This window comes from Sapajus apella, unplaced genomic scaffold (assembly GCF_009761245.1).
Source record: "Sapajus apella isolate SASKATOON/1434 unplaced genomic scaffold, GSC_monkey_1.0 scaffold97, whole genome shotgun sequence".
NCBI lineage: Eukaryota > Metazoa > Chordata > Mammalia > Primates > Cebidae > Sapajus > Sapajus apella.
Window position 1 is genome coordinate 5,099,941 of NW_022437037.1, and position 23,807 is coordinate 5,123,747.

General features: G+C 57.3%; 1 protein-coding gene across 2 annotated transcripts in view; it reads left to right on the forward strand.

Moving 5' to 3' along the window:
- The first annotated feature begins 200 nt into the window (after window positions 1-200).
- Window positions 201-23,807, forward strand: part of HMCN2 (hemicentin 2) — an 88,472-nt gene continuing 64,865 nt past the window's right edge. For both annotated transcript variants that reach the window (XM_032257601.1, XM_032257602.1), the window contains exons 1-20: window positions 201-691; window positions 1,894-2,024; window positions 2,324-2,471; window positions 2,894-3,020; window positions 4,441-4,595; window positions 5,927-6,205; window positions 8,083-8,364; window positions 9,054-9,162; window positions 9,394-9,563; window positions 11,126-11,280; window positions 11,716-11,812; window positions 12,527-12,622; window positions 13,521-13,697; window positions 15,186-15,343; window positions 16,069-16,192; window positions 17,715-17,890; window positions 18,627-18,723; window positions 18,869-18,988; window positions 21,223-21,384; window positions 22,489-22,770. In XM_032257601.1, coding sequence (XP_032113492.1) covers window positions 475-691; window positions 1,894-2,024; window positions 2,324-2,471; window positions 2,894-3,020; window positions 4,441-4,595; window positions 5,927-6,205; window positions 8,083-8,364; window positions 9,054-9,162; window positions 9,394-9,563; window positions 11,126-11,280; window positions 11,716-11,812; window positions 12,527-12,622; window positions 13,521-13,697; window positions 15,186-15,343; window positions 16,069-16,192; window positions 17,715-17,890; window positions 18,627-18,723; window positions 18,869-18,988; window positions 21,223-21,384; window positions 22,489-22,770 — 3,262 coding nt within the window. In that variant the 5' untranslated portion in view covers window positions 201-474. The remainder of the gene's footprint in view (window positions 692-1,893; window positions 2,025-2,323; window positions 2,472-2,893; window positions 3,021-4,440; window positions 4,596-5,926; window positions 6,206-8,082; window positions 8,365-9,053; window positions 9,163-9,393; window positions 9,564-11,125; window positions 11,281-11,715; window positions 11,813-12,526; window positions 12,623-13,520; window positions 13,698-15,185; window positions 15,344-16,068; window positions 16,193-17,714; window positions 17,891-18,626; window positions 18,724-18,868; window positions 18,989-21,222; window positions 21,385-22,488; window positions 22,771-23,807) is intronic.

Sequence of the window (23,807 nt, forward strand, 5' to 3'; positions counted from 1 at the left end):
GTATAGTGTGTGGTGTGTATATGCTGTGTGGTATGTGTCATGTTTGGTGTGTATGTTGTGTATGTGGTGTGTGCAGTGTGTGGTGTGTGTAGTGTGTGGTGTGTGTGGTGTTTGGGATGTATGTCATGTGTGGTGTTTGTGTATAGTGTGTGGTGTGTATGTGCTGTGTGGTGTGTGTCGTGTTTGGTGTGTATGTTTGTGTGCGGTGTGTGGATGGTGTTTCGTGTGTGTAGTCCCCAGACTTGCAGATCGGCATGTCACTCCCACCCACCTTCTGCTGCTACCACTGGTCATCAGGATGGGCAGTGTGGATAGGTGTGGGGGCACCCACAGCTCCGAGGGAAATGCTCCTCCCAGCCTCGGGGGGACGGAGGTGCCTGGAGCCATCCCTAGAGGACCAGCCCCTTTTGCACAGAGGAGACGGGTGGGAGACAGTGCAGATGTGGAGGGGTAGGTGTCCGGGTGTATGTACTGATGACTCCTTGCACCTTGCCAGGGACACCCAAGCCGCAGGTCACATGGCGGAAGGGCCCGTCCTCAGAGCCCCTGCGTGGCCGGCCAGGTGTGGCAGTGCTGGAGGAGGGGTCTCTGTTCCTGGCCTCCGTCTCACCCATGGACAGTGGAGACTACGAGTGTCAGGCCACCAACGAGGTGGGCTCCTCATCCAGGAGAGCCAAGCTGGTGGTCTATGGTGAGCAGGGAGCCAGAGCTGGGGGCAGGAGAGGAAAGCAGCAGGGACCCAGGGAAGGGCCTGTCTTCCTCCCAGGACTGCATCCGGCCAGAGGCCCACGGTGATGCTGGGGGCTACAGGGTGCCCAGGTGTGGCAGTGACAGTTCTCCAGGGCCCAAGACCTCCCTACACAGGAGGATCAGGTCCTGCCACCAAATGCCAGTGACAGGGAGGGCTTGAGGGGCCTGGGAGAGTGGCAGGTTGCATTGGACACCTCACTTCTCTAGAGACACCCCCACGGAGACAGTATGGGGGAAACACCCCCACGGAGACAGTATGGGGGAAACACCTGGAACTCCATCAGTGTCTAAGATCGGTCTAGAGGTGAAAACATTTTAAAATGACCCCTTGTCTGTGTGGAGTGGCTCACGCCTGTAACCCTAGCACTTTGGGAGGCTGAAGCAGGAGGATTGCTTAAGCCCAGGAGTTTGAGACCAACCTGGGTGACAAAGAGAGACCTTGTCTCTACAGAAAATAAACTTTAAAAATTATTTTTTTAAATGAGCACTGATGGCAGCACAGAGCCCCAGAGCCCACATCCAGGTTTAAACTGTAAACATTGGCCTATTCTCACATTCCTGTCCTCAGCAGGGAGAGCACCCACCCCCACATCCAGGGTGCTATGAGCAGAGAAAGGGGAGCCCTCTTAACGGGGGCAGTGAGGGTAGGCCGGGGAGTGCTGCCTGCTGGCAGGATGAACTGGCCTCGCTTGGGCTGTTCTAACAGCTCCTAATGCCACCTGCCACTTCCCCAGGACCAGTTGCCCTGGCTCGCCCTGTAATGACTTGCTTGAGATGTTTGTTTCAAAAGCATGGCCAGGCCTTACCTTCAGAGATTCTGACTCAGGGGGACCCTCCCCGGTAACTGTGACACCAGGTTGGGTGTAGAAGTGGATGGATCTAGGGGGACTCTAGCGCCTTGCAAAGCTGAGTGTCCGAAAGGGTGGCACCTTGGACTGGGCATGACTGGGGGCGTGTCGGTCCCAGGGCAAGGCTGCTGCGGCCATCTGCAGGTCCACAGGGCCCTTTGTGGCTGGGCGGATGGGGACAGGCAGACCTCCTCCGACCCCAGTGACAAAAGGGAGGGAATGGCCCAGGTGAGGTCCCTTCGGCTGTGGCGCTAGGGGGCAGGGAAGCAGCTCCTCGACTCTCCTTGCCCCCAAGTGCCCCCCAGCATCCGAGAGGACGGGCGCAAGGCCAACGTGTCGGGCATGGCTGGGCAGTCCCTGACGCTGGAGTGTGACGCGAGCGGCTTTCCAGTCCCTGAGATCATGTGGCTGAAGGATGGGCAGCTGGTGGGTGTCCCCCTGAGTGGGTGGGATTTGGGCTGGGGACAAGCCTTCTGGATGGGCGTTCCTGCATGTGCCAAGGTGGGGCGGAGGGATGTGATGGGTGTCTTTGGGGGTGCTCTGGGGTTCAGGGCAGTGGAGGGCTGTGGTCGCGTGATGAAGCCTGGCAGGGAGCTGCATGGCAGAGAGCACAGCACCGTTCCGGTCACTGGCCACCTCTCGGGCCTCAGTTTCCTCCTCATTACTGGCGCTGGAGGGGTGGCTGGACCCCTGTTTACCAGCTCCCTCTGGCCTCTCCTGCCCAGATCCCCAAGGTGAGCGGCCACCGCCTCCTGGACGGGGGCCGGTCCCTCCACTTCCCCAGGATTCAGGAGGGTGATTCTGGCCTCTACTCCTGCCGGGCGGAGAACCAGGCTGGGACAGCGCAGAGGGACTTCGATCTCCTTGTGCTCAGTGAGTGAGGCCTGGGTCCCACAGCTCCCATGTGTTCCTGGCCTTGTAGCCCTAACTCTTGCAGGCACACTGGGGGACAGGGGAGGCTTTGCCTGCCGAGAGCAGGGAGCACAGAGGGGCCCACGGCAGACCAACCCCCCCCCCACAGAGCTGTCAGGCTCCGGGGACAGACAGTAGACAGCCAGGTGATTAGCCAAGTCATTACTGCTGCAAGTGCTACCAAAGAGTAGCCTGGGTCTGAGGGCTGCAGGGCGAGCCCATGTGGCCGGGGTTCTGGGGGCTTCCCAGGAAAGTCGGGTAGGAGGGGCAGGACACCCAGGCGGCGGTGGGGGGGTCTGCACAGACAAAGGCCCTGTGGTAGGTGAGGCTTCAGGGTTCGAACCGTATTCCCACCCCTCACCCTCACCCCTTCTCACCCCCAGTCCCTCCTTCAGTGCGTGGAGCTGGGGCTACCCAGGAGGTGCTGGGGCTGGCTGGTGCAAACGTGGAGCTGCAGTGTTGGACCTCAGGGGTTCCCACGCCCCAGGTGGAGTGGACCAAGGACGGGCAGTGAGTGCCCCCTCCCCTGGAGGACGGTGTGGGATGGTGGCCAGACGGCCTGGTGGATGTGGGGGTTGGGGGAGGTTGAACTCTTCTGGGGGAGCTGACAGGCATGGCATGTGCCACCCAGGGCCCAGGCTGAGGGCTGTAGGGGCACTTCCAGCCCAGCGGGGGAGATTAGCCAGGGAGACCCCACTCTTGCCTCAGCAAGGTCTTCTCATCATGTAGCCTTTCCTTTTTTTTTTGGAGACAATAGTCTTGCTCAGTTGCCCAGACTGGAGTGCAGTGGAACGATCTCAGCTCACTGCAGCCTCAAACTCCTGGGCTTCTTGGGCTCAAGAGATCATCCCACTTCAGCCTCCCAAATAACTGGGACCACAGGTACACCAGCCAACAATGGGCTAATTAAAAAAGTCTGTACAGACGGGGTCCTGCTTTGTTGCCCAGGCTGGTCTCGAACACCTGGCTTCAACCAATCCTCCCGCCTTGGCCTCCCAAAGTGCCGAGATTACAGGCATGAGCTACCATGCCCAGCCTCTTTTTTAAACACATTTTTTCTCTAAGTAAAATTCACATAAAGGCTGGGTTTGGTGGCTGACACCTGTAATACCAGCACTTCGGAAGGCCGAGGTGGGCAGATCACCTGAGGTCAGGAGTTATCAGCCTGCCCAACGTAGCAAAACTTTGTCTCTACTAAAAATACAAAAAAATTAGCCAGGCATGGTGGTGCGCGCCTGTAATCCCAGCTGCTTAGGAGGCTGAGGAAAGAGAATCACTTGAACCTGGGAAGTTGAGGTTGCGGTGAGCCAAGATCACGCCATTGCACTCCAGCCTGGATGACAGAGCAGACTCTGTCTCAAAAAAAAAAAAAAAAAAAAAAAAAAAAAAATCACATAACATACAATTACAATTAGGCATTTTAAAGTGCACGGTGCAGTGACATTTAATACATTCACAGGACTGGGGAACTTTCACCTCTGTTTAGTTCCTGACATTCCATCACCCCAAAAGGACACCCTGTGCGCATCAGCAGTCAGCCACTGTCCCCCTCTCCCCAGCCCCTGGCAACCACAAGTCAGCTTTCCTTCTCCATGGACTCACCTGTGCTGGGCATTTCACATCACTGGCATAGTAAAATGTGCGGCCTTTTGTGTCTGGCTTCTCCCACTCAGCGTGTTTTCCAGGTTCATCCATATTGTGGCGAGTATCAGAACTGCCTTCTTTTTTCTGGCTGAATAATGTTCCGTGGTGTGGATGGACCTCACGTTGTTGATCCGTTCCTCGCTTACTGGGCCCCTGTGTTGCTCCCACCTCTTGGTGCTCATGAACGGCCCAGCCTCCCTTTTCACAAGCCGCATACTACCTGTGTACCGCCTGCCCCACCAGCGCCTGGGCCTTACGGGAGCTTTTCCCTTGCCCGTCCCTCCAGGCCTGTCCTTCCAGGAGGCCCTCACCTGCAGGTCCAGGAGGACGGTCAGGTTCTCAGGATCACCAGCAGTCACTTGGGGGATGAGGGACGATACCAGTGTGCAGCCTTCAGCCCAGCTGGTCAGCAGGCCAAGGACTTCCAGCTCCAAGTTCATGGTGAGCCCCAGCACCTTCTGGGACCCTGCCACAGGCTACTTGGGAAGCTTCCCACCAGCTGGCTGCTGCCTTGGAGGGAGGGTGAGGGCTGAAATGGGGAACCTGGTGAGTGATCCCTGAGTCCAAGAAAGCCAGGGTCAGGGTCGGGGTCAGGGTCAGGGTCAGGGGATAGAGGGTATCTGGCCCAGCATTTTCCAAATCCGTGGTTTGCATCCCAGCTCTAAAAATTTACTACTTTTTTTTTTTTTTTTTTTTGTGATGGAGTCTCACTCTGTTACCCAGGCTGGAGTACAGTGGCACAATCTTGTCTCACTGCAACCTCCGCCTCCTGGGTTCAAGCGATTCTCCTGCCTCAGCCTCCTGAGTAGCTGGGATTACAGGTACCCTCCACCACACCCAGCTCATTTTTGTATTTTCAGTAGAGATCGGGTTTTACCATGTTGGCCAGGCTGGTCTCAAACTCCTGACCTCAAGTGATCCCCCTGCCTTGGCCTCCCAAAGTGCTGGGATTACAGGCATGAGCCACTGTACCTGGCCCAAATTTACTACTTCTGATACCCCTTGGAATGATGATTTCTTTTACTTTTCTTTAAATGAGTAGACTTCCTTACCCTGAAACACATCTATTTAAATATCTCTTATTCTTATAAAGGCTATTTAATATAAAAACTGTAAGCAGGAAACCAGAGCTGCTTGGCTAAGGAAGCTGAAAAAACAAACACACCCCGCAGAGCAATGCTGCAAATCCTCGAGGCGTGGGCTCCATGGAGGGCACCCAGCATGCATCTGCACACTCTGTGCTAAAGAACAGAGAGCAGAAAGTGCTAGAAAAATCAGGGCCGTGCATAGTAGCACCAAACACAGCCTTTCCTTGCTGTAATCAGGATAGAAGGAGATTTGGTGGGCGGGGAGCATAGCCATTTCATTCTGAGATGCGGTTATTTCATGCTGTGCCCATGTGCCCCTAGAAATGACATGGGTAGCATTGGTGGTGGCTGCCCAGCCCTGTGTGACATCCTAATCTAGTCCAGCTGCTCATTCACAGACGGGGAGACTGAGGCCCAGAGAGGGGAAGTGACTTACCCCTAGTCTTCCAGTGAGTTAGAGGCAGAGTAGGGCCCAGGACCCAAGCCTGTGGGCCCGCCCCCACCTCCTGCACCTTCCACACCATGCTGGCCTCTCCCATCTGTCCCCAGACCCCTGTCCTCCATGTCCCCCATGCCTTCCCTGCCCCCTCAGTGTGGCCTGAGGGCATGAATCTGCTGCTCTGGGGAAGATGCCAGTGGCCTCAGGGGCTGCCTGTGACCAGCCCCCACCGCCTCCTTTCTAAGCACCCCCCACTATCTGGGGCTCCAACGAGACAGGAGAGGTGGCCGTCATGGAGGGCCACCTGGTGCAGCTCCTGTGCGAGGCCCGAGGAGTGCCCACCCCGAATATCACCTGGTTCAAGGACGGGGCCCTGCTGCCCCCCAGCACCGAGGCCGTCTACACTCGGGGTGGTCGGCAGCTGCAGCTGGAGAGGGCCCAGAGCTCAGATGCCGGCGTCTACACCTGCAAGGCCAGCAATGCTGTGGGGGCCACAGAGAAGGCCACCAGGCTGGACGTTTACGGTGAGCAGCCAGGGGCCACGGCAGCCAGGGTGGGCAGTGGGAGGGACTCAGCCATGGTGGCCTCTGCCTGTCTCCAAAGGAAGGCTAGGTGGCCGCCTGGAGTGGTCAGAAGCAAAAGGATAATGGGACCAAGACATCATCTAGGGAGAAGGGTCCTCCCAGCTCATGCAACGTCCCTCACACACGTAAGGAAACTGAGGCCAGGGGTGGACGGGCCCGTCTAGGAGGCCATGGCGGAGCCAAGTCTAGCATCCAGGTCTCCTCTTGTGGTGTGGGGCTTCTCACTAAACCATGCCCAGAAGCCTGTGACCAACACAAGAACTGAACACCCTTAGGTAATCACTTCTTTTTTTTTTTTTTTTTTTTTTTTTGAGACGGAGTCTTGCTCTGTCGCCAGGCTGGAGTGCAGTGGCCTGATCTCCGCTCACTGCAGCCTCCACCCCCCAGGTTCAAGTGATTCTCCTTCCTCAGCCTCCCGATTAGCTGGGATTACAGGCATGCATCACCCCACCCTGCTAATTTTTGTATTTTTAGTAGAGATGGGGTTTCACCATGTTGGCCAGGATGGTCTCGATCTCCTGACCTCGTGATCCACCTGCCTCGGCCTCCCAAAGTTAATCACGTCTATAAGCTAGACTAGAGGGGCACTTGGCAGCATCAGCTCATTTGATCAGCTGGCAAGGGGACTTGGGCTCTCAGGTCCCACTTAGAGATGGTCACAGTGAAGCTCTGAAGCAGAGAGGCTTCCCCAGGATCACGCCACTAGCAGGTGGTGGGACCCGGCCCATATGTGGGGACATCTGACTCTAAATCTCACACTGTGAACCTCAGCGTCAGCTCAGCTCAAAGGGGCTTGGCTCTGGGGACAGACAGACATTTGAAGGAGAGCTCAGAGGCAAGGGCGTTGGTGGCTCTGGAGGGGTCTGAGCAGGGCCTGATGAAGTATGAGAGGACAGAGTGCAAGCTGACAGGGGTCAGCCCACCCCCCTGTGGGGAGTCAGTTCAGAAGCTCTGGCTTCCAAAGATGCAAAGGGCTTGGGTGTTGGAGCCTCAGGGACTCCAGAGGGCAGCTGGGCGGCGTGGGTTGGAGCCTCAGGGACTCCAGAGGGCAGCTGGGCGGCGTGGGGTCCACTGGCAGCCTCTGAAGATGGCTCTGCTACTAGCTTGGGGACTCTTATTTTGGAACCTGAGGGTCCTCTTGGAAAATGGAATAGAAAATGTATGTGTCTGTTTTCATTAAATTCTCAAAGGGTTTTACACACAAATAAAGTTAAGAAGTATTTCCCAGGCCACAGTTGCCCCTTGTCCCCTGGTAATGGCTTCATCAGCTCAGCAACTTGAGGGGTTCCTTGAGAGTAAGAGAGAAATTTCCCCTCTGGTGTGGCTACCGTGGGCTCTGAGCACAGATAACATCTTGTCCCTTTGGCCGTCGCTGGCTGAGATAGGAGCCCCTCAAGCCAAGCCGTCTAGCTCAGGTCTGCCCCAGTCTTCTGCCTCCTGAGCCCAGGGAGGGAGGGGACCTCCAGGAGCAGAGCTCCGTCACAGCCCTGGGGGTCTTATCTGAGTCCAGCAGATATTGGACCTGCCATGTGTAGACATTGGCAGCCCTGGTTCCACCCATGCTGGACCTGTGGGGCTGGCAGCGGGGATGGAGAGGCAACAGTCAGTGCCCTGGCAGGGGAGGGGCGGTACCCAGGGACCAAGGGGGGAGAGAAAGCTGCCCCGGGTCTCAGCAGGGGGGCCAGCCAGTGGAGGTGGGGGAGGAAGTGTTTCACATGGAGTGGGGTCTGTGAGGGGCTTGACCGACTCTGTTGGGCTGAGATGAGAGCAGGCTGGAGTCCGTGTGGTCCCCAAGCAGTCCCCTGCCTCTTTTCCAGTCCCACCCACCATCAAGGGCGCTGACAGAGGACCGTATGTGGTGAAGGCTGTCGCTGGGAGGCCCATGGCACTGGAGTGCGTGGCCAGAGGCCACCCGCCCCCCACCCTCTCCTGGCACCACGAGGGGCTGCCCGTGGCAGAGAGCAACAAGTTGCGGCTGGAGACGGGTGGCAGCGTGCTGAGGCTGGACAGCCTCGGGGAGGCGTCGGCCGGCCTGTACAGCTGCGTGGCCAGCAGCCCTGCCGGGGAGGCCGTGCTGCAGTACTCCGTGGAGGTGCAGGGTGAGCCGGGCCTGCCCCACGCAGAGCTGCCTGCGCTGTGGCCTCTGCCCAGGCCTGCTGCATGCTTGTCCCAAGTCAGCTCCTGCAGTGGAGGGAGAGGGGGAGAAGTAAGCAGTGTCCCCACGTTGCATGACACACTGAGGCCTGGGCTGCGGGACCGGCAGGACTAGGAGTGGGCAGGGCAGAGCCCCAGGATCAAGGGTCCCTGCCCCTGCCCAGGACCCTGGGCCGGGTCACCCAGGACGGAGGACCCCATTCTGCTTTCTGCCAATGGAATGGCCCTTAATGGAGACCTTCCTAAGGCCCACTTGTGGGTGTGGTCCCGGGAGGGCACTGGGGCCTTCGCCTGCCCTTCTGTCCATTGCTGAAGCATCTCAGGTACTAGCGCTGTGCTGGCCCCATGTGACACTGGAAATGAAGCTGGGAACAAGGCCAGCCGGACTCCTGAGCCCTCAGTCTGCCAAGGAGACAGATGTGAAATAATCAGGCCCAAGCCTGCGGAAGCCAGGCTGTCCCCTCACTCCGCCTTGGGGTGGTCCTGGAAGGCCTCCTGGAGGAGGGGCCACTAATAGGGAGACCTGAAGGGTGAGGTGTGGCTGGGCCTTGTTCTGAGGGCACTGGGGACTTGGGAGGGTTTGAGGCCAGTGGCTGTTCAGCTCCAAACACCCAGGAGTGGGTTCTGCCTGCAGTGCCCCCACAACTCCTGGTGGCTGAAGGCTTGGGACAGGTGACCGCCATCGTGGGCCAGCCCCTGGAGCTTCCCTGCCAGGCCTCAGGCTCCCCAGTACCCACTATCCAGTGAGTCTGGGGCGGTGGAGGCCAGGGCTGGGGTGGGCAGGGAGCATGTGCTTTGGGGTCATGGGGGGAAGTGGACAAGAGAGAGGCTTCCTGTTTCCAGGAGCAGGAAAGAGGCCTGGAGCTGCTGCTGGTGAGAGCGGGTGGGAGGCGCTTCTAGGCTTCCAGCTTGTCCTGCCTGGCTGGGCCTTCTCTGGCCTCAGGTTGACCCGCCCCCCTCCCTACTCACCTTAGGTGGCTGCAGAATGGCCGCCCAGCGGAGGAGCTGGCCGGGGTGCAGGTGGCCTCGCGGGGTACCACACTGCGCATTGACCGTGTGGGGCTGGAACACTCGGGCCTCTTTGCCTGTCAGGCCACCAACGAGGCAGGCACTGCCGGGGCTGAGGTGGACGTGTCTGTGCATGGTGAGTGGGCACCTGCGGCTCTGGGGCTGTGGGCAGCCTGAGATGCCAGGGGTGGGTGGAGCCAGAGGGCTGTGGCAGGCTTGGAAGGGCATGGGGCTGGTCTTCTCTGGATGGCATTTCTGGGCTGGACTTCCCAGTTCCCCACAGAGACGCAGTGCAGGTGTGAGAGGCTGGCCTGGGCCATGTATCACACCCCTGTCCCGTCCAGCCCCTCGGCCTGACTCCCCTCCCCAGCTTCTTCTCTCTCCATCTGCTCTCTTTATGTAACCACACAGAACTTCACTCAGTTCCTTTACTACATCAACCCTCTTTCTCTCACCTTCCAGTCTGCATACGCTGTTCCTTCTATCTGCAACATTCTCCCTCCTCTTTGCCTGCCTAGCTCCTCCTTATCTTTCAGGCATATCCTGAAATACTCTTCCTCCAGGAAGCCTTCTTTGATTCTACCGTGTTTCTCATCTGCACTGCCCAGCCTCTCAATGCCTTAGCCTTCCACCCACTGCATTGGGATTGCGTATTTGGTTGTCCACCTCCACTGTCCACCTCTGTGAGCTTTGAGAGGACAGCAAGGCAGCTGCCTTTCCCTGCTGTGTCCAGGGGCCCAGTCTAGTTCTGAGCACAGAGTAGATGCTTAGCACACTTAAGGATGCATGGGTAGATCAGTGGTTGGATAGGTGGATGGGTGGGTAGATGAATGAGTAGACAGATAGAAGTGTGGATGGATGGATGGATGGATGGATGGATGGGTGGGTGGGTGGATGGAAAGGTGGATGGATGGAAGGGTGGGTAGATAAAAGGGTGCATATATGGGGAAATGGATGGATGGGTGGGTGGGTGGGTGGAAGGTACGTGGATGGATGGAAGGGGAAGTAGATGGATAATGGGTGGGTGGATGGATGGATAGATGGGTGGGTGGATGAATGGGTGGATGGGTGGATAAGCGGATAGGTGGGTAGATGGATGAGTGGATGGATGGAAGGTAGGTGGATGGATGGAAGAGGGGGTAGATGGATGGAAGGGTGGGCAGATGGATGAATGGGTGGGTGGGTGGGTGGATGACTGGTTGGATGGAAGAGTGGGTGGATGGATGAGTGGATAGCTGGGTGGATGGATGAGTGGATAGTTGGGTGGATGGATAAGTGGATAGGTGGGTGAATGGATGGATGAGTGGATGGATGGAAGGTGGGTAGATGAATGAATGGGTGGGTGAGTGCATGCATGAGTGGATTGTTGGATGGGTGGGTGGATGGCTGGCTGGCTGTATTGGTAGATGGTGGATGTGTGGATGGACAGATGGATAGATGGATGAATAAATACATGTATAGATGCACAGGTGCATAGATGGATGGGAGAATTTTTAAAGGGAATAACTACTCTGCTGGCTTGTCAGGAGCTCTTTCCCCTAAGCCACGTGTCTGGGGGATATGGTGGGCAGAATCTAGATGCCAGCCTTTGGCCAGCCCTTCAAGGCCACCTTCTCACCCCCAGGTATCAAGGCGGTTGCTGGGTGCCCCCCTAGCCCTCCTGATTCTGACCCAGGCTTTTCCTGTTTCCCTTCTCAGAGTTCCCATCAGTCAATATAATTGGGGGCGAGAACATCACAGCTCCTTTCCTGCAGCCTGTGACCCTCCAATGCATAGGGGATGGGGTGCCTACCCCAAGCATCCGTTGGTGGAAGGATGGTGTAGCCCTGGCAGCCTCTGGGGGGAACCTACAGGTACGTGCAGGTGCCCCAGGGCTGGCGGGCCTGCTGGGCACAGGTGGAGGGGCTGCCTGGGGGCCTCTTGGAGACTCTGAGCAAAGCCCAGCAGCCTGGGAGTAGGACGAGCCCAGAGCCCTCTCAGTCTGAAAGGACAGGCCTCGGCCTCTTCTGGGTCCTAGGAGCTTCAGTTGTCAGAGGGAGAAAATGTTGATGGAGATGGGGAACGGTACCCCTGGAGATCTGAGGAATCCCTGGAATCCGAGTGCTTGGCTCATAACACTACCCCAGAGCCAAAAGTGTCCCCACGCCTCACTACCCCTGCCCCTGGGCTCAGCAGAGGCCTGGCCACTCGCTATGTCCCGTCGTCACTCTGACTTCCCTTCTGTCTGGGCTCTGTGGTTTCACCACATACACAGCCCCGTGGCACACGCTCTGCCCTCTCCCCTCCAGATTGAGAAGGTGGACCTGAGGGATGAGGGCATCTACACTTGTGCCGCTACTAACCTGGCCGGGGAAAGCAAGAGGGAAGTGACGCTGAAGGTTTTGGGTGAGGATGTGGGTGCCAGCAGGGCCCAGGCCGGGGATGTTGGGTGACCCCTCGAGGGCCCTTGGGGCTGGGGTGTGTGGCTAGGGAGGTGGGGGAGGTTTTTAAATCATAGCTGTGTCCTTCACTTCAGAAGAGGTAGAAAGCCCTAAAATGAAAGCATTAGCAAAAGCTCTGTAGTCCCTTTTGGCTGCTTTTTATTTATTTATTTTATTTATTTTTAAAGACAGGGTTTCACCATGTTGGTCAGGCTGGTCTTGAACTCCTGACCTCAGGTGATCCGCCCGCCTTGGCCTCCAAAGTGCTTGGATTACAGGCGTGAGCCACCACGCCCAGCCTTTTGGCTGCTTTTGAGGGATTTTCAGTAGCAGACCTTGCCCACGTTCATACTCACCTTTGTTTATTTGGGGGTTTATTTGCAGGGAAATCCCTATCCTTGTCTCTTCCCTGGCTATGTTGGCTGTCGGCTGTCCCAGGGTGGGGCTGGGTGCTGGTGTGGTCCTTGTATAATTGCTGTAAGGATGGGGGCCTGTGGCTCTTTGTTCTTGGGTTTGGTTCCAGGAGTGGGGTTCCTTAGTCTGAGGACATGAGCGGTTTTAGAGCCATGGTTGTCTAGGACTTTCTGAGGGGAGCAGGGAGCAGCACTGGGAGTGGCTGTGATTCGAGCTGCCTAGAGCTGGCCCCTACCAGGCTGGGCCTCTCCTTGTCTCCCCTTAGTGCCCCCCAACATCGAGCCAGGCCCCATCAACAAGGCAGTGCTGGAAAATGCCTCAGTAACCTTGGAGTGTCTGGCTTCGGGCGTGCCCCCTCCCGGTAAGACCCCTCCTCTTGGCTGAAAGCTACTTCCAACCCAATTCACCATCTGATGAGGCTGGCGAGTGACCCAGGGACCCTCTGACCGTATGTAATGGCGAGAAATCAGCAGGTCTGCACCCCGTCATTTCTCTCATTTTCCTCTCTTCCTCCTCAATGATGTCCTTCACACCGAGGCACTGCCAGGGTCCAGACCCCGGAGTCTGAAACAGGCCTGCTGGGCGTCTACTCACAGTAAACTTCACAGGGCTGTCTGGGGCTGGGGGTGAGGATCAGGACCTAGGGGTCACCATCCAGCCTGTAGGAGCCCCCCTCTATACCAGCAGTTGAGGAAAGGGCTGGGCGCTTGGGGCTGGGTGTGGGTGTTTGCATAGAGGACTGGGAGAGGCTTACGGTGGCCCAGGAGGAAGGCGCCTCTCCTGCTCCCATCTGAACTAGACCCACCCTGCTTCGCCTGGAGCCTGTGAGCCCTGGGGATATTTGCCCCCTCTCGTGGGGACCCCTGCTGAGTTCTAGGGGGCAGCCTGGCAGGAGGCAGGGAAGCTGCAGACACACGCGGTCCAGCCTAACTTTGAGGCTGCTGCTTTGGGCTGGTCCGTGTTCTCTAATGTCCCCTAGGTGAGGGGGTCACCAGGTAGGGGGAGGCAGGGCTGAGTTTGACTCTCCCTACTCCTGGCTGCCTCAGCCTCTGCCCATGGGGCCTCTTCTCCGCCCTTGGTCTTGTCTTGGGCGACATTGCCCAGTTCCACCCCGGCTCCTGTTCCTGAATGAAGAACTCTGGCCTTCTCCAGGACCCGAAAAAAACGGTGTGACCACCCTGGAAGGTTCTCTTGGGTCCCACCAGCCAGCAGAGTCTGAAGGGCTGACAGCACTCTTGCATCTCTCTTCCATTCCCCAGATGTCTCCTGGTTCAAGGGCCGCCAACCTGTCTCTTCCCGGGTGGGAGTGACAGTATCAGCGGATGGGAGAGTTCTCCGCATTGAGCAAGCCCAGCTTTCTGATGCTGGGAGCTACCGCTGTGTGGCATCCAATGTGGCAGGTAGCACAGAGCTGCAGTATGGCCTACGGGTCCATGGTGAGCTTCCCTGGGCCTACGAGGGCCCTTGTCCAAAAAGTTGTCTTTTCATCCATTTGTCTATTAGTCTGTCCATCCACCTGTCCACCCACCCAGCCACCCACCCATCCATCCACCTCCCCATCCATCCATCTACTTCCCCATCCATCCATCCATCCATCTACCTACCCATCCATTAACTCATCTACCCCTCCGTCCATCCACCTATCTACCCATCCATCAATCCATCCATCCATCCACCCACCCCCTCACCCATCCATTTATCCATCCATCCATCTATATATCCATCCACCCATCCATTTATCCATTCATCCACCTCTCCATCCATCCACCTATCTACCCATCCATCAATCCATCCATCCATTCATCCACCCACCCCCCACCCATCCATTTATCCATCCATCCATCCATCCGTTTAGCCATCCAACCATCTGTTCATTTATTTATCTACCCAACTGTCTGTCTACCCACCCATCCACCTGTCCATTTGTTTACCTGTCCACCCACCCATCCATCCATGTACCTACCCGTCCACCCATTCACCATCCACTCACCTAGTCAACTACCCATTCTTCCATTGATCCATTTTCTATCCAACCATATTTATTGGTTTCATGCTCTGGGGCAGATGCTGGACCTACAGCCCTAAATAAGACCTAGGAGCTTTCAGTCTAGTGGAGGACACAGCAATGACACCATTTCCCAGAGGACCACTTGATGTCAATTGTGATAGCAGCTGGGAAACATGAGGTGCACCTGAGCATCTCTAACAGGGCTCTGACCTGGCCTGTGGAGTCCAGGAGGCATCTTTGACACCTGGATACCTAAACTGAAGCCTCTGCCAAGGCCTGAGGTTGCAAAGACCTGGGGAGTTCGAGACACTGAAAGGAGGCCACAGGGCCTGGGGTTTGTAACACCGAGAAGAGGGCTGGGGTGGTGCTGGTGGCCATATGGAGGCTGGACCTGTCAGGCCTCATGGGCCATGGAGAGGTTGGGTCTAAGGGCAGTGGGTAGCTGGGCAGGGGCCTAGGACCCTGGGCATCATGGCCGGTGCCTCCCAGATACAAGGGAATCTTCTGGCTATTTTCTGCCCAATGGGGACTGCCTGTAAGATGGCGTTTCATCTCACACCCCTGAGTTAGGAAGTGGCCCTGTCCAGGGACCCTTGGTCCCTCCCCGTCCCCATGATAAATGACCTTCTGCTGACCAGAGGCCTGAGTGTGAGTGCTGCGTCCTAGCTGGTTGGCCTTGGGCAGGTGACCTCCCCTCTGTGAGCCTCAGTTTCCCATCCATAGAAGCTTTGTGGTGGCGTTGAAAGGAAGGAGTGAGCAGCCTCAGGGGCGGTGAAGTTGCTCAGGGCTTGTGTCCGATGGCTGTCTTTGTGCTTTTGCTGTGGCCGTGTGCTCCTGCAGGGGTGCCCAGTGAGGGCCCTGCCTGCTTTGCCCCAGTGGGGCTCAGCCTGTGCCCCATGTCACCCCTGCCCTGCAGTGCCCCCTCGAATCACGCTGCCGCCCAGCCTGCCAGGCCCTGTGTTGGTCAACACCCCTGTCCGGCTGACCTGCAATGCCACTGGCTCCCCGGGCCCCACACTGATGTGGCTGAAGGATGGAAACCCTGTGTCCCCTGCAGGGACCCCTGGCCTGCAGGTCAGTAGGGCTGGATGGCCCAGCTCAGCTTCCTGCACCTCCTGTAGGTGCTGGAAACAGAGGTCAGGCCCTGGGAGCTTAGGGTGAGGGAGAAGCGGCAGTAGCCCAGGGTAGAGCGCTGGAGGGCGGAGGGCGGAGGGCGGAGGGCAGAGCGCTGGAGGGCGGAGGGGCTGAACAGAGAGGCTAGAGCCCCGCTACCCAACGGTAACCGTGAATGTGAACCATCTCTGGAATTGTAAATGTTCTTGTAGCCACAGTAAACTGAGTAAAAAGAAACAGGTGAGATCAATTTTAATAATACACATTAATCCAATAGATCCAAAATAGTTTCATTTCATCATGAGATCAATAAAAAAAAAAAATTGAGATATTGCTTATTCTTCTCTGCATATTAACTCTTTGAAGTCTGTGGTGTATTTTGTACCTGGTGCCCCAGTCAATTCGGCCCGGCCACATTTCAAGGGCTCACTGGCCATGGGTGGTGCGTGAACAGAGGGGCGCTAAAGGACTCATCCTGAGGACCAATGTCAGTGCCCACCAGCTGGCAGAGGTCCGGAGGCCCAGCTGCAGCTCTGGGTTTCCCTGCATCTTGAGGGGCCCTGAGGGTCAGGGCAGGCCGTCCAGGCATGCTTGACAGCTGGGACAGCTTGTGCTGGTGACGTTCTGCCCCTTGGGGTGCAACAGCAGGACGGTTGCCTAATTTGGGCTTCCCCCTGGGGTCACAGGTCTTCCCTGGGGGCCGGGTCCTCACCTTGGCCAGCGCCCGGGCCTCCGACTCTGGGAGGTACTCCTGCGTGGCTGTGAGCACAGTGGGCGAAGACCACTGGGATGTCGTCCTTCAGGTCCACAGTGAGTCTCAGACTGGGAACGCCACGTGGTTCACGGCAGCAACTCCAAGCAGGTGGTGTGGGGGCACCCCCAGTCACATCCAAAGGGAAAGAGGGTGGGTGGATGGAGGAACGCCCACCCGAGAGCGGCCGCCTTCCAGTAGGGATCGTGAACCTCCGGAGACCTGCCCTGGAGTGTGAGCTCCCCCAATGGGTGGGACGGTGGGCAGATGCCGCACATGGCCAGGACCTCTGCCTCACGTTCAGGGAGAGGCGGAAGGGGTGTGAAGGAGCAGAAGCAGTGTGGAGTGGTGGCTCGGAAAGCCGGTTCTTGAGTGTCACTGATATGGGGTTCAAACCCTGCCTCTGTGATTTTGAGCTGATCACTTTGCTTCTCTGAGCCAACATTTCTTCATCTGTGAAATGGAAAGGATAGGGTTCACCTCATTGTTCACCATGGGGACTCACTAAGCTCGTGAGCTCACGAAGCTGCTGTCACCACGGTAGCTTATGTTTAAATGTCCTCATCTGGGTTTTTCCGGGGCTCTGTGGAGGTATAAGAAAGAATGCTGGGAGCAGGGTGCAGTGGCTTATGCCTGTAATCCCAGCACTTTGGGAGGCCGAGGTGGGTGGATCACTTGCGGTCAGGAGTTCAAGACCAGCCTGGCCAATGTGGTGAAAGTCTCTCTCTACCAAAAACACAAAAAATTAGCTGGGTGTCATGGCACATGCCTGTGATCCCAGCTACTCGGGAGGCTGAGGCAGGAGAATCTCTTGAACCCAGGAGGTGGAGGTTGCAGTGAGCTGAGATCGTGGTCACTGCACTCCAGCATGGGCAACAGAGCAAGACTCTGTCTCAAAAACAACAACAAAAAGAACGACTGTAGTCTTAGGTGGGAGGTGGGAGGAAGTGTTCGATTCTAGCTCTTTCTCTTTGCTGGAATGAAGATGGTGGTTAACATGTTGTGAGCCTAAGAGCCCCACCTGTGCCATTGGATTGAACCTCGTGGCAGCCCCACCAGGTGGGGATTTTCCTGATGCCCACTTTACAGATGAGGAGACTGAGGCCCAGGAGTGTGAGTAGCAACCCCAGGGCCTTGCATAGTGAGCACGCGCTGGAAGGCAAGATCCCGCCCCAGGAGCTCTCACCCTGGCCCTGTACTCCTTCCTGCAACTCTGCACTGACTTTTTTTTATCTCAGGGGCAAAAGGCGGATCTGAGACATGCTTTAAAAATTTTTTTTAAACATTTTAAATTTTAGAGAGTGTTGAAACCGCTGTGGATAACTGTAGATTCACAGATATCTGTAAGAGCTAACAGGGAGGCCCCGAATTCCCTTCCCATTTCCCTCCATGGAATCTGGGACGCAGACGTCACACTCCACCCGTCTCACCCAGACTGGCTCCTTCGAAGCAGGACTGAAGCCAGAGGAAGTGTGGTCACCCCTGGCTGCTAGGAGCAGCTGGGCTTGACCCAGGGCACGGCCCCTCCTTGCCGGCCCCACCCATGCGCCTGAGGGAGCCCCTCTCCTGCCCCTCCTGCAGTGCCCCCGAGTATCCTCGGAGAAGAGCTGAATGTGTCCGTCGTTGCCAATGAATCCGTGGCCCTGGAGTGCCAGAGTCACGCCCTGCCCCCACCCGTGCTGAGCTGGTGGAAGGATGGGCGGCCCCTGGAACCACGGCCTGGAGTCCACCTCTCCACAGACAAAGCCTTGCTACAGGTGTGCAGCCCCCGGGCCAGCCAACTAGGCCTCCACCTTGGGCCATGGGCAGGACGGCGCCTGCGGGTGCTCCAGCTCAGTGACCTACAAGCCCCCTCCCTGCCAGGGAATGGGGTACAAAACTCCAGGACTGGGTCCTCAGGGCCTCCATCAAGGCCCCTGATGCGGCTGAATGGCACCAGCTGTTGGGTTAAAACCTTCCTCACCTGTCTGCTCCTCTTCCTCCTCCCACCCCTCTACACCTTGTGATATGATCATTCCCAACTCAGAGCACTGCCATTTGGTTTCCCCTCCTTTCCATTCATTCTTCAAAGCCACAGCCTAGCCCCAGCATCCCCATGTCAGGATCTGACCCCGGAGGACAGGTCCCTGCACCCCACCAGCCTTATTCCTCCACCTTCTCTTTGGGTCTGTTTCCTTGGTTCCAAGGAGGCTGGGAGCAGATGACAGGAAAGGAGCAGGTCTGATCCAGTCACATGCCTCCCACTTAGCAAGTCTGGGCCATGGCTGTGAAGGTGGGAAGGCTGGCAGGGCTGCCACGAGGGGTCCTTCTCAGGCCCACCTCCTGGAAACTTCCCAGTGCAGCTGGCAGGAAGATGCTGTCACTGCCCCGTGCTCCATGTGGGGAGGTTGGGGCTCAGCAAAGTCACATGACTTGCCTGCGGTCACACAGCCTGTCCAGGGGTCACCCATCTCTGTGCTGTCCCGCCCATGGGGTGTCTTTGCTCTCGGCCAGGTGGACAGAGCCGACATGTGGGATGCAGGCCGCTACACCTGCGAGGCACTGAACCAGGCCGGCCACTCAGAGAAACACTACAATCTGAACGTCTGGGGTGAGGGGCTCCCGGGCCTGGCAGGGGGAGGGGCTGTTGACTTGATGGGGTCCCAGGACACAGCCCTCCTCCAGCCCGCCCGCCTCGCTCATCCCCTCCCCATCTCAGCCCCACCCCCACTCACCCTCTCTCTGCTCTGACTCAGTTGCTCCAGTGTTCCCCTCAAGGGAATCCCACACCCTGACCGTGAGCGAGGGGCACCCCACCAGGCTGTCCTGTGAATGCCAGGGCGTCCCCTTCCCCAAGATCTCCTGGAGGAAAGACGGTAGGATTGCTACCCTCTCCCAGCCCCACCTCATTGCCAGGACAAGGAGGCTGCGCCCAGCCCCCACTGTGTACCCCCACCCCAGAGCCTAGCTGTGATGGGTGGGCTTATGCCTCTAGAGGGTGGGGAGGACACTTCCTCCAGCCCCTCTCTGCTCAGTCCCTGAGCCTGCAAGGAGCCCCTGGTCCCATCCTGCCCTACCAGTAAGAGCTGGATTGACCTTCAGGCCTCACATCAGATGTCCCTTCTTCCAGGAAGCCTTCCTTGACTGCCAGGCTGGGGCAGAGCCTCCCCAATGCAGTCCCTGTCACTTGTCATGTCACTCACATTAGTGCTTCTGTGTCTGCTCCTCCATGAGTCTGTGACCCCTGTGAGGCACCACCCTGACCACTGCTGAATTCCAAGTTCAGTGTATAGTACAAAAAAGGTGCTCAAAAAACATTTGGAATTCACTTTACCTTTGTTTCTTTTTTTTTTTTTTTGAGACAGAGTCTTGCTCTGTTACCCAGGCAAGAGTGCAATGGCACGATCTCAGCTCATTGCAGCCTCCACTTCCTGGGTTGAAGTGATACTCCTGCCTTAGCTTCCCGAGTAGCTGGGATTACAGGCAGGTGCCACCATGCCCAGCTAATTTTTGTATTTCTAGTAGAGACAGGGTTTCACCATGTTGTCCAGGCTGGTCGTGAACTCCTGACCACAGGTGATCTGCCTGCCTCGGCCTCCCAAAGTGCTGGGATTACAGGCATGAGCCACTGCACGCAGCCCATTTAATGCATATGTATTGAGAGACTGTGCCAGGCCCTGTTCTAGGCACTGGAAATACAGCAGAGGATAACACAGATCCCCACACTCACAGCGGGGGCTGTCAGGTAATAAACACACAGTAAATGACTCCACACCTTAGGTGATAAATGCTGTGGAGAAAAATAAAGCCCAGAAGTAGGAAGATGTCCTGAGGGGTAGTAGGATTTGCAGTTTTAAGTTGGGTGGCCCAGGAATGCTTGACCAAGCAGACTTGGAAAGGAAAGGGATGAGCACGAGAATATCGCAGGGAAACGCGTCTCAGGCGGAGGCAAGGGTAAGTCCAAGGGTCCTAGGGCAGGAATGCTGGTTGGATGGGGGAACGAGAGGAAGCAGGGAATCGGGGATGATGGGGGAGCGTGGAGCGGCCGTTACCAGGATGGGAGACCCCAGGGGCAGGTGTGGTGGAAAGACCTCGCGTTTGGGGTGAATTAATCTTGAGACATCTGCTAAACGCCTGGTAAGGGGTCAAGTGGACGGCGAGAGACAGGTGTCTGGAACTCAGAGGAGAGGTTTGGGCTAGGAAGCAGCCTGGGAGTAGCGAGACAAGCTGAGGTCAGCAGGACAGAGGGAGGACGCACCAGCAGGAGGCCACTGGGTCTCCTTCCCTGCTCGGACATGCGTTGAGTCATGACCCAGCGTCCGGGGTTGCTCCTCTAGAAACACAGGTGGAAGTGCTTAATCCAGTCGGTCAAGGCTGACACACCCTCCTCCCCCGAGGGGTCCCCCGACTGCCTGGTCAGCCTCCTCAGGCCGCTGCAGAGGGTCATTCTATCAGTAGCCTTTTGAGCCCTGCTGTGTGCCTGGCCCTGGGGAGCCACTAAGAACCCCAGGAGGGAGGCTGGGTGTGGTGGCTCACGCCTGTAATCCCAGCACTCTGGGAGGCCGAGGTGGTGGATCACCTGAGGTCAGGAGTTCGAGACAGCCTGGCCAACATTTCGAAATCCCATCTCTACTAAAAACACAAAAGTTAGCCAGGCGTGGTGGTGCACACCTGTAATCCCAGCTACTCGGGAGGCTGAGGCATGAGGATTGCTTGAACCCAGGAGGTGGAGGCTGCGAGATTGCACCACTGCACTCCAGCCTGGGTGACAGAATGAGACTGTCTCCCAAAAAAAAAAAAGGATCCCAGGAGGAAATTGAGGCAGGGTCTGCCATTCTGGAGGGCCCAGGCCAGGGTAGGATTTAGATGTGGCATCTGTAGGCAGATCTGTGATGGGGAGAAGGCTGGAGGATAGGGAGGAGCTCAGAGGAGGCACCAGGACCACATGTGGCACTCACGGAAGGCTTCCTGGAAGAGGCAGTGTCTAAATGGACACCTGAAGGATGAGCAGGAGTTGGCCAGATGGGTGGGAGGACAAACTTTCCAGGTAGAAAGACATCACATCCTTGCAGACGCCTTGGACCAGGAGTTTCTTTTTTACTGCACCCAGGTAAACCCCTGCCTGGGGAGGGGGCTGGCCTCCAGCAGGTGTCGGCTGTGGGGAGGCTGCTGTACCTGGGACAGGCCCAGCTGGCTCAGGAGGGAACATACACCTGTGAGTGCAGCAACGTAGCGGGGAACAGCAGCCAGGACCAGCAGCTGGAGGTGCACGGTGGGTGAGCCAGGCAGGGCTGGAAGGGTCTGGGATCACGGGCTGGCTGGGCAGACGCCGCCCCCAAATCGGAGCAAATACAGGGAAGTGATGGCGTGTGGTGCGGGTTTTCTCCTCCCTCAGATTCCTGGGGTGTGAGTCCGTTCTCACACTGCTCTAAAGCTACTTCCTGAGACTGGGTAACTTATAAACAAGAGGCTTAATTGACTCACTGTTCCGCATGGCTAGGGAGGCCTCAGGAAACTTACAATCATGGCGGAAGGTGAAGGGGAAGCAAGGCATGTCTTGCATGGTGGCAGGAGAGAGGGTGAGAAGGGGGAAGTGCCAGACACTTATCACACAGCCAGATCTCACGAGAGCTAACTCCCGGTCACGAGAACAGCATGGGGGAGCCGCCCCCATGATGCAATCACCTCCCATCAGGTCCCTCCCTCCACACGTGGGGATTACAATTTGAGATGAGATTTGGGTGGGGACACAGCCAGACCGTATCAGCTGGCATTTTAACTGCCCCTCCCACACAACTTCTCACTAACCCAAGCATAGGATGGGAGGCAGCATGGTCCCTAAGGACCCCCAATGGTCCAGAGGAGGAAAACCACATCTGAAAGAGCTGGAAACCCGAAAGAAGTGTAAGCGTTATGTGAAGCTCCTATATATGGTGGAAACCTAAAGCCCTATCTACTTGTCTTGCAGTGATGAAATGAAACCCCTCAGCTTTGTAAAAATCCTGCTAGAAAATAAACCCAGGGAAAGTTCTGTTCAATCTGTTGAGGAGAAACCCACCCATACAGTAATTTTCCACCCCAGCCAGTCCCAGCAGCTGTTGAAGCTCCAGAAGTCTCTGGTTTTTGAGGAAGAAAACCCCTCACACCTCCTGAAAGGGCTGTGTTGTGAGCTTGTTCCCCAAACAGCAGGCCTGCCTGAGAGTCCCAGGCTGTGGCGGTAGGGTGCAGTAATGAACCCCTCCAGAGAGGTGAGATCACAAGGTCACACAGGCAGCGATGGCAAGGGGAGAGGATGTGTCCCTATGGGGCTCAGGGCAAGTGTGTAGTGCCTGGTGGCCCCAGCAGCCTTCTCTGATGGGCTTTCTCCCCACCCCAGTTCTCCCTCAGATTTCTGGTCCCCGAGAGCCCCCCACACAGGTCTCCGTGGTCCAGGATGGAGTGGCCACTCTGGAGTGCAACGCCACAGGGAAACCCCCTCCGACAGTGACGTGGCAGCGGGACGGGCAGCCTGTGGGGGCTGAGCCGGGCCTGCAGCTGCAGAACCACGGTCAGAGCCTGCGTGTGGAGCGGGCCCGGGCTGCCCACGCCGGACACTACAGCTGCGTGGCTGAGAACGTGGCTGGGAGGGCAGAGAGGAGGTTTGAGCTCTCCGTGCTGGGTGAGGACTGGCAGCTGCTGGAGGAGGCTGGGCTGCGGCGGATTAGTGAGGGCAAGGCCAGTTCAATCTCCAGACACAGCCCTCAGGCTGTGCTCTTGGGGTCACACCTGTTCTTTCTGCAGTCACTGCTCTAATGAGAACTGCTGTTGGGGGAAGCCATCGACACTGCTCTCCGAATCACAACGGGTCGCAGATGGCCCCAGTTTCCCCCCGTTCACCGCTCTTCCCTCCCTCTCGTGTTTATCCTCCCCTGCTCTGTTCTGGGCACTGGGGAAGTATTCAGTCCCTGTCCTGCATGACTGGTGTGTGATGGGGAGAATTCAGGGGCTCGCGAGAGACCAGGAAAACCTTGAATAGTGTTGGGGCAGGTCAGGGCAGCCTCCCAGAGGAAGTGCCCTTTAAGCTGGACCATAAAGGGTGAGTAGGAGTTAGGCAGCTGCTGGATGAGGGGAAGCGTGTGGCTGGAGCAGCCTCATGCATTCCAGTCATTTACTGAGCTCCTACTATATGCCCGAAGGATAATTCAGGGTAGACACAGGGAGTGGTGAGAGATAGGGTGGGAGAGGTGGGCAGGGTTCGGTTTAGGGAGGAGCCCCCATCATCCCTTCACCGCTGCTGGCACTCCAGCCTCACCCAGGTACCCCCAACACCCCATCCCCCCGGGTAGAGAGTGCTTCCTTCAGGAACAGCTGCCTTGAGAACTGCAGTGTTGCCGCTTAGCTTCCATGTGTGGGTTTAGGAAGCACGTCCCGCCTCACCTTTGCACTAATTCCAGTCCCACTGACTCTGCACTGTTTCTGCCCAGACCCTGGACTAGGCATTTTCACGTGTTCCTATTGGATCCTCTAGCATCCCGCTGACGGCTTGGGGAGACTGAGGCCCAGGGAGTCTGCCTGACTCCAGAGCCCGGCCTGTAGTGCCACTGGCTCCCTTCTCCGTGTCCTTGCTCCAGGGGGGCAGCTCTGCTCTCATCACTCAGACTCTCCCAATTGGATGGAGTTGGGGGCCAGTCAGTGGGGCTGGGTGGAGTTGGGGGG